Below are 9,741 nucleotides of genomic sequence, written 5' to 3' on the forward strand. Positions count from 1 at the left end.
AGTGCAACAAGCGAAAGAGAAACCAATCATTGAATTTCTTTGAGAATTACAACTACAGTTACAATTAAAAGTCCCTCAAATGGTCTGGTATGCAGCAGAAAGTGAAGCACTATTTGAAATTGCATTTGGGTTTCATGGAAGGTCGTTTATCATTTTTGGTGCGCACCTTTTCTCCCGCATAACAAACTGGGAAATCGAAACTCACTTCGTTTTTTTCGCACAGAATGCAATGAGGGCAAAAATAAAATTAATGATAGTAGCATTGACAGCAGTCATCACAACACTGATCATGCTGACCGTGATGATGGCAATGATGATAAAGAGCAAGAAGAGGAGAAGGTAGCCATGCCATTTCGTCTGCTAGCATTAGCACTAATGATGTGAATGGGGTGATTTTTTGGACGCCTTTGACGAATGCTTTTCGGAAGGTTTCTAAATTAGGAAAAAAACAATTAAATGAGGACCTACTATTGTTTTACTTGTAGATCGTTTCGGTTTTGGTGGCACCTTTGGAAGATTGGGTTTCATGTTCTCCGTGATGTAATCAAAGCGGCTTTTGGAGTGTTTTCGATGGAGCGTGCTCTCCACAGCGTTATGGTTGCTCTGAAACGTGGCTAGAGGCGGTTTAACCACGGCAACACCTACCCCTCGCGTCCTTGACGTCGAGCGTGATTGTGGTTCATAGAGGTAGTCACTGAAATGCCTCACACGTCGACGTCCTGTGGAACTGGATATTTCACTTCTCTTCGCCATCTTTCCACTTTCCACAGGCGATTTGACGCCTCTTGCATAGTCACCTCTTGCTGATGTAGCATTGCGTTTGAAGAGGTAAATTTGTGGCGAAATCCAATAACTATTCTGCATTTTTTTGGCACCATTTGGACGTTCAACCATGCCTTCTGGTGATTTGGGCACTACTGGAGGTTTCTCCTCGTTCTTTGGTTGTGCCTTGCCATTGCTGCTTGCTTCTTTATCCGCGTCCCCCATCTCTACTTCCTCCTTCTTCCTTTTCTTCTTCTCCTTCTCCGTTTTCAGGTCTAGATGCTTCTCATGTTTGGGAGTTTTGGGGGCTGGAGACTGTGACTTCCTCAAGAACAGGGATCGCTTCTTCTCGACGTATTTTGGATCGTCGAAGAAGTTGCTATCATCACTGATCGTGGAGTCCGTCTCGGACACTGGAAGGAAGCGGGTTTTTCCGCTCAAATCCAAAGGCGGTGGTGATTGTGGTGGTGGTGATAACGGTGGCTGTGATTGCGAGGTTGCATTATCTACTGCCTTCCAAAAATCTGGATGTATGAAGATTTCTTTCTCGTGTTTGCGTTTCTCCTTCAAGGGCTCCTCAACCTCCACATTCTCGTCGGAGAAGTAGTCGTCATCACTGGAATCGGCCAAACGGACTACATCTTGTATGGTGAAATAGGAGATTTCATCGGCGTATTGAGACCAATGGACGTGCTTGTTGGTCATGCCTTTGGAGTCGTGTGGGGTCTGATGAATGGGCTCCGTGGCGTGGTGTGGCATTGAGTGATGACGGTGGCGATGATGGAGGCCAATTTGATTAGCGTCCTTCTTATACATGGAAGCCATTACCAATGGTAAGTGAATGGCGACTAACTGCTGCCTCTACAACAGTGCCTCGGTATCCACTGTGCAATAGTTCGTCTAATTAGATGTAATTTGTGATAAAGTCAGCTAATCAAATTATTTGCCTCTGTGACATGCGATGGTGTGCATGTGTATGCGTGTGTTTGCGAGTGTGTGTGCGTGTGTGCGCGCACAATGCCAAGACCTCAGATGGTGCCTAATTGGAGTAATTGTTCTGTAAATGAGGGTTGGTTGTCACTCTCCTGGTGCCTCATCTACCAATTTATCGATTCGAAGGCGGCCTGTAGCTGCCTAATCATCAACTGATCCATCTGTCTACAATTTACAGAACTCACGGAATACATGCCCAACCCTCCATCCCCTACCCATCAATCCATTCACCCATTCTGTATTTATCTCTTACCCACCCATCCATCCAGAGCCTGCGGTAACTCTCACTTGATTTTCTACCTCTTTTCCCTTACTCATGGAAACATTCCTTTTCGGGGACGTTTATGCTTTAAGGTCGACAATTTTGCTCACACCAATTTACCCTCACAATGATCGAAGCAGCGGCGAGTTCCACAAGCTGGGTTTATGTTGCATCGGGTGTAATTGACTTATGAAGGAGATGCTGTGAGAATTTATGGAGGCCGCGACCACTTTCTTCACTACCCTGAACCACCATCTAAAAAGGCTGGAGGGTTTGTGTTTCCACTTTCAAGTAGTTTTTTGCCAAGAAGTCATAGCAAGGAGCAGAATAAAGGGGAGGGGCAACATTTTGATGCCTATCATGAGGAAGGTGCCACTATAGAGGGAGGAGGGTTCCAAGTCTTGTGGATTTTGGACTGTCTTTTTACTAGAGAAATAGTCAGGTATGATGCCCGGAGGATGGCCTATAACCTAAGAATTTAATCGTTTGAGCTGTCATGACGGGTGTTTGGGGAAAGGAAAGAGAGTTTAAGAGTAGGTGAGTAGACACGGCCTTGGTGCTTTTCCCCTGAAGTTACAGAAATTTGTCAAATGTATGGGATTGATTGTGTGAACCACCATTGTCACATGTGTTAGTGTGTCAGTACTGAGGTACCTACCACCTTTCCTTCCTACTTTTAAAAAAGGTCGATTGAAGGACCTAAATGGAGTAATTTTAGCCTCTCGCCTTCAATCAGGTTGAAAGCAGCAGAAGCTGCGTTCCAGCTCTGTAGACTTTGAAGGAAGCAGCCATCCCCTGCCTTCCCTCCCTCTGAAACGCGTTTCTGCTCGACAATCTGGAGGTTTCCTCTTCTCTGAAATGTTCAAAAACATTACCTGTTAAGCTCTTCTTGACTGGTGCGGAGAGACAAATGCGACGGCATGGACTACTCCGTGCCTCCGAACATCAATCGGCCAGCCACCACGCAGGCACGTAGGGAACATTGACTTCGCCCATCTGCTTAGAGGCAGAATCTCTTCACACGCCGTGGCACACTGTTCATGTCACCTAAGAGATTCCTTATAAATCCCTTCTCTGTATCCACGGAAGACTGGAAAAAAAATCCACCATAAAAGCATAAATCCGTCATTAGGCGAATTTGTTTTTTTGCCTTTCAATCACATTTAATTCTTGTGACAAAAAAGTAAATCAGGAAACCCATGCCTCCTTTACTTTGCTCTTTTTTGAAATAACTTGAAAAATTGTTCTTAGATCCTCGACAAATCGAGGATGCTCTGTTGTACAATCGCCCATTCTGTTGATTGGTTCCTTTTCCTCCCCTCTCACAGCGTATTGGTCAGTTTCAGGGTCACAAAAGGATACCTAGAATAAAACAATTTATTCTGTCAAATTGGATAAAATCGTTAATTTCTTACAGAAAATAGAAAATAACTTTTTGTGCGCGTGTGCTGGTGTAATATCAAATTTCTTTTTCTTTGAGTACCAGAATTTCTGCGTTCTGTTCACCCATGCCCTGTAAAAAGTGGAGTGGAACACCCTCTTTGATGGGGACATTTGTGAGGCGACTCTGATCCTTCATCATTGAAGGCTCTTAGGCTTAACTGCAAAGACAGAGAGCGGACGTCCAGACAGGACTAATTGCAGGCCGTCCTCCTTCCTTCATGGTCTCCACAATATGCTCTTTTTCTAGTCCGCCCTCTGACTCGGTTAGCTACGCGAACTCTTCCTTCTCCGTCTTGATGATGTGACGACCCGAAGAATAAATTGGCAGCCGTATTCTTGTAGGTCAGCCACAAATCCGCCTTCATGCGAGGTCACAACTCTCTGAAGTAGGGGTCTTGTCACCCTTTCAGACTCTACACTTGCAGCTACTTTGGCACCTTTTATTTGGGCCTTTGCAAAGTCAGTAAAGTTTCTACGAGTATATTTCTCCTGTTGCGAAAAGTTTTTTGCCATAAAATATCGCAAGAAGTCAAAACCACATAAATCTCAGGGTCACACCCAATATTTAAGAGTAGTATAAATCGTTTGGTCCAAAAAACACCCCAGATTTATTTACCACCTATTTAGACGAACAAAAAACGCGCTAATGCGTTATTTTGGTTCCGAATTCCCCTTTACCTATTTTCAAATTATTTAAAATACTTTTTAAAGGGGAGATGGGGGACAAATTTGTTTGGAACAACAGACTTCTTCCCATATTGGCGTCAACTTGCCTTCTTAACATTTTGTTGGGGCATCGTTTTTGAATCGTTTGAAGGTTTGACCTCCACCGTAGTGCCTGTGTCCCCGAGGCACTTTAAGGTGAACCGCATATACGCCAATTGGTCCTCCAACACGTCCTCCGAGTACTCCAAACATCTATCCTTAACATTAATAGGCAATTTTTGAGGCCGATTTTTTAAAAAAAAAAACAGAAATGAATTAACTAATAGACAGAATACCAATTTTTATAAGTGACCTAGAAACTAACCAATAGGGAGGCTGAATGAGTGGTAGCCAGTAGGAGCTCAATAAGTTACTTAATTTCTGAGAAATAAAACCATTTTAGTATGATAATATATTTAATATCATTACGGAAGTTAAAACTTCCTAAATCATATCAAAAGAGAAAGTTGAATACATGGGGGAAGGGGAGGATAGGTGGGGTGGGGGGTTTTGTGGAAGAATGTGTGACTTAACTACGCTGAGAGATGAGGGAAAATAATTTACAGACCGAGTATTTTCAGGTACTTCTAAAAACGTGGGTAGAAGGGTAAACCTATAAGGTGGTCAAGACAGTTGCATCCTCTTCTCTCGGGGATACAAGCTTTCTTCGAATCAGGTGAAGAAGGGAGAAGTCGAGAGGGTGAGGTCGTATCCTCTAAATCTTCTCACGGAACTTCTCCCCAACCGAATGGCTACTCCTAAACAATTTGGTTGTTTTTGAAGCAGAAAGATTTCTTCCACACACTCACTAATTTAGATGATAAGCGAGCACAGTGAGCGGCAGATAGTTTAAAGAGCTGACTAGGGCATGACCACTCGCCTACCTCTGGACTACAGAGGTCACCTTGCACCACAAGCTAATCAGATATCGCTTTTGACCTGATTGTCATTTTTTTGGCACCCCTTCACATGACACACATTCACTTGGTGGTGTCCACAACCCTCTCATGCATGTTATTGATCACGGTAAACATATCAGCCAAGCTCTTAACCCATTAATCTGTCAGTAGTGATAGGCAATGCTCTGTTATTTTCAAAAAAAACCGTGATACGTCTATAACCAATCTGTCGCTGCCCACCAATCATTCTCCAAATGCCTGACAAAGCAAGGAATTGATGAAGGGGAAGGGGTTTCATCAAATCTGTAGGCCTCAAACCACATCCACTAGATTTTAACCATGGCTGTTTAGTGAGAAGAGAGTGGGATGAAAAGTGTGGGCGAGGAGTATTGTACAACTGGATTAGCGCCTTTTCTCCTGCCTGCATTTAAACAAGTAAGTGCGGCAACTTATTTTTCTGTAGCAGGCAAGAAAGGAGTGAGAACTTACTGGAATGGAAGGCACCCAGACTTTACCGACACGGTACAGTTTGGAAGCAATGTCATGCAGTTCCTTGGTAATGTCCTTTTTTAGCTTCACCACTTCAAGTTCATCTCGGTTGTGGTATTGTTTTAGGGTAGCTCTGAGCCCATTCACCTCCTCCATCAACTCCCCCATTTGCCGCGATTTTGCCTCCAGTCTTAAGGCGAAGTCCTCCATCACTTTGGACAGGTCGCGAAGTTGCCTCTGCTTCAGGTCTAACTCATTCTAAGGCATTACCGAATACCATCGTCACCTACTCACCTTTAGGACACCACAGTCGTCTTGAGATTTGGAAGCTGACTTTTTGATTTCATTGAGTCTCAAATCAGCTATCATTGATTGTAGCCGACTATTCTCCTCCTGGAGACGCGAAATTTGAGCTTCCTTCTCTTTCAACTCCCGGCTCATCTCATCCTGTACACGTCCGCAAAAATTCTGGAAGTATGGAATAGTTGATAGAATACCATCTACTGACAAGAAGTGATTAGGCAGTTCGCATTTACCGATGCAGACGAGTTGATAGAAAAATTGGATGCAGAGATGTACTTTTCAGGTTTGAACCACTCACAACCGGGCACTATTTCGCCCCGTCTCCAACGTCCGACTTCGCTCTCCAGACGACCGACTACACTCTTCAGGAGGGAGACTGATTCATGCTCCTTATCGTAGAGGCGTTTCCATTGGTTAGTCTTCGTTGCAAAATTGCGTTTCACCTCATTCTTCAATCTCTTGGCTCGCATTCCAAAATGTAGGGTGGACTTGGTCTCCGATTCGTTGGCTTCTGACGGCGAAACACAAATGACAATAATTGTCTTGGCATTTCCACCCAGAGATGGTTGCAGGATTCGAGTTAGTTTGGAATTTCGGTAGGGTACGTGACGCTACAGGATAAATTGCGACGATTAGAAGGAGGGTGGGGGGAAGGCGAGAGGAACTGAGAGTATACGAAGGAAAAGTCATTTTTTCTTGTTCGAATATGCTTTGCAAATGTTTTTTGTTTGACAAGATGAAGTCAGCCTAGAAGTTACACCAAAGTAGAAAGACTAGTATCTAATGATATGCATGATGTTGGAGCGAAAAATGCGCGACACGAGGATTAATTCATCTACTTCAACTCGTGCAGGGATAAAACTTTCTAGCAGGGAATGGGCGAAGGAGTGGGGAATTAATGCACTGTTGTAAGGGGTGCTATTCGTACCGAAGAAAGAAGGAAGAACACTGGAGAAGATAAACAGGAAAATCTGAGCCGAATGGATGCCTAAACAACTGCATACAGATAATATCCGTCTACTGACAATTACCTTGTGAAGATACTACTGATCGGCTGGGCAATAAGTAGTATCCTCTCCCCGAATCAGATTCAGTATGTTACATTCGATTTTGCCAGACAATTAATACCTCAAGGCTTTCAGGCGAGTGACCACGGCGACGACAAAAGTAAACGAGGACTACGCAGTGATTTGATGGTTTGTTTTATTTGCGCCATTAACTCGCGTGGGTTCTCCAATTCCCACAGGTTGTACTCCGGCTAGATTTTACTACCACCTTACTGTAACCATTAATAATAAATTCGCTTTTGCCGTACTACACTTTCAGGGAGATCATAGAACGGTGAAAAAGTCAACCCACGCGCCTATCTTACGCGCCATCTACCACCAAGCCCATGAGGTGTCCCTTTCCTCAAGACTAGTCAGGTCAGAACATAAAATCTGCTCTTCTGAAAGGTCATTTCAAAGACTTTTTTAGCGTCTTTCTTTAAAGTCAACTTACCATTAATGTTCTGGTAACAATTACATTAGGGAATAAGGAAAAAATTGACTTCTTTAGATTTAAATACTACTTATTTTCGGCAAGTAATATACTTAGCGCGTCTTGTTAAACAGTTCAGAGCCAACATTGTGATTTGATGTCTCGCCATAGAACTGGCAGTTTAAGAGCTGCTAATAAAAATACATCAAAAATTGACACTTGACATGCAGCGTTACTCACGCTCCCATCCACCAGGGCATTGATGACATTTGCCAACGTTGACAGCGATCGATTGATGTCCTTAGCCTCGTTCAGAGTGTTACCCATTGTTCGTGTCTGGGAGACCTTTTCACTCCCTGCCAAGTCCACCAGACTTAGTCGACTTGTCACAGTTTCATTGAGCGGAACACACCTCTGTTCAATGATCACGGTGAAGATGCAATGACTGCGTGAACTTCGACGATTCATACCTGTCACAAATGTCAGATAGCATAGAATGGCAAATGTTGCTATCTACATTTAGCCAGCGGGTGCGGTTTTCTTAGTTCTTTACTTGTAACTACCCACCTGCTGACACTTCCTCTTCTTCGTCTGTTTAGTGGCATAAAATACTACGACTTCAAAAGGGAATATCACTTACCTAGAAGGTTATTTTCTTGTGGTAAAAAAATGAGAAATCAGAGGTCGATTGATAGATGGTGGTGTGGATGGATGGATACTGAGTGAATCTAATTGGAACCTGTCAACTTTGTTAGCTTGTCAACAATTTTACTGAGTACCAATTGAAAAAGGCGTGAAATACCGTCGTACTAATTACCATTCATGTGCCTGTCAAGGAGGTCTCGCAATCACTTCTTAGTCCTTAAAAGTACATGTCACTCCATTATGACATACCAAAGCGTAGTGACTATTTTCCAAGAAAAAAGTAGCTTAAAAATGTCTGATATGAATGAAGAATCAACTGAGCTACGCCTTCATCGACTGAAGGTGGAATGTCGTGGTCGGGCGCTAAGCCCATTGGCTATACTCAGCTACATTAAGGAATAAGGATGTCTCAAGGTCAATCACTTTATCGTCTACTTTGCATTCTCCTCCTTCTTCTTCCCCTTTTTCGCCACTTTCTTTGCACTCGTCTCAGCATAACACAGGAAGTTAAACTTGGCGCAAAACACCCAAAGAGGTGCAAAGATGAAGGTAAATCCGTGAACTGATCTGATCTAATCTGACAACCTTTGGCACTGACACCCGTTACAAGTGTATTAGTACAGGAAAAGGTGAAAAGAAGAGAAAAAAGAGAAGAGAAAGCTTGCACCTTGTTCACCTCTAGTCAAATTGTGACAAGACGGACTCCTTTTTTTATCACCTTTTCTCCTCTTTTCGCACCTCTTCGAGGCAATAAAGAGAGCTGGAAAACACCTGGATGGATAAAACTATCCATTGTGTGTCTGGCGAGCCTCCACACCTCACTTTACATCCTTCTTGACTCAGGGGAGTGGGTGATGAAGGGTGTTAGCGAGTGTGTAACCCTCCTGTTCTTTACCTCCCTCCCAAACCCGATCCCTTGCGGGGCCCTATTAGTTTGAATTCAGTGGGTTACCGCGTTTGGAGCGTGCAAATTTCCACCTCTCAACGATAAAACCTTGTTGGATGAACTTTTGCGCCAAGAAATTGAGGGGGATATGGCAGAATGGACAGTCTCGTCCATTTTTTCTCATTCTAATAAAAGTAACTAACAGCCAAGAGCGATTTGTTTGTTCTTCCAAAGGTGGAGAATGTGGATTTGGGATGCCTTCTGATTAAAGTAGCGAGTGATGTTTGCGGTAAATGTCTTCGATACATGACCATTTGAGGCTTAACCTTACCGACCCTTCGTAAATCCGCATTTTAGAAAGGGTGGCGACATTACGGTGATTTCGACCCAAAGCATCTCAACACTTCTGAATTGATACGGAGCAGCAAGAAATTAGGGAAGAAATTCTTTCACACTTTCAATGGGATAAAGCTGTTCTCCTTAACCAATCATTAAACAAGGACATTTCTTCCTTACTTTTACTTCTTTCAAGCAAAATTCTTGCAGGTATTTTCTTCCTCTTTGATTTTAAAGTACACGCATTATTTATTTCTAATTGTCGGTGCTTCAATGCCCAGGGAAAAGGTCACATTTTTCCCTAAAATAGTGTGTTTTGGGGGTTTAATCCGTGCATTCACACACACAGTTAGAAGTACAGGGTCAAAATAAGGGAATCGAGGAATAATCACATCCACTCACAACGGAAAAGGAGATTAAATGCGACAACAGGCCAATAAGCTGGCTCTGCATGAAAAGTGGGTCATGAGCCATCCAAAAGCAGCATATTCAGTCATGAATTTGCCGTCATTTTAGTTCACCCATATTAGAATCACGTT

At 43.3% G+C, this 9,741-nt stretch overlaps 2 protein-coding genes across 2 annotated transcripts; both read right to left on the reverse strand. All coding sequences in view use genetic code 11, as the record gives it.

The window, feature by feature from the left end:
* Window positions 1-247: 247 nt before the first annotated feature.
* Window positions 248-1,587, reverse strand: EGR_04453 (hypothetical protein; the record flags this gene model as incomplete). Its single annotated transcript, XM_024493702.1, has 2 exons — window positions 248-432; window positions 480-1,587. The coding sequence occupies 2 exons, from the start codon at window positions 1,585-1,587 to the stop codon at window positions 248-250; spliced, it is 1,293 nt and encodes a 430-aa protein (XP_024351816.1).
* Window positions 1,588-4,224: 2,637 nt separating this feature from the next.
* Window positions 4,225-7,803, reverse strand: EGR_04454 (Kinesin heavy chain; the record flags this gene model as incomplete). Its single annotated transcript, XM_024493703.1, has 5 exons — window positions 4,225-4,383; window positions 5,554-5,811; window positions 5,848-6,021; window positions 6,090-6,467; window positions 7,576-7,803. 5 exons carry the CDS (start codon window positions 7,801-7,803, stop codon window positions 4,225-4,227), a joined length of 1,197 nt encoding a protein of 398 aa, XP_024351817.1.
* Window positions 7,804-9,741: the final 1,938 nt, after the last annotated feature.

The sequence above is a fragment of the Echinococcus granulosus genome, assembly GCF_000524195.1.
Source record: "Echinococcus granulosus chromosome Unknown EG_S00028, whole genome shotgun sequence".
Taxonomy (NCBI): Eukaryota; Metazoa; Platyhelminthes; class Cestoda; order Cyclophyllidea; family Taeniidae; genus Echinococcus; species Echinococcus granulosus.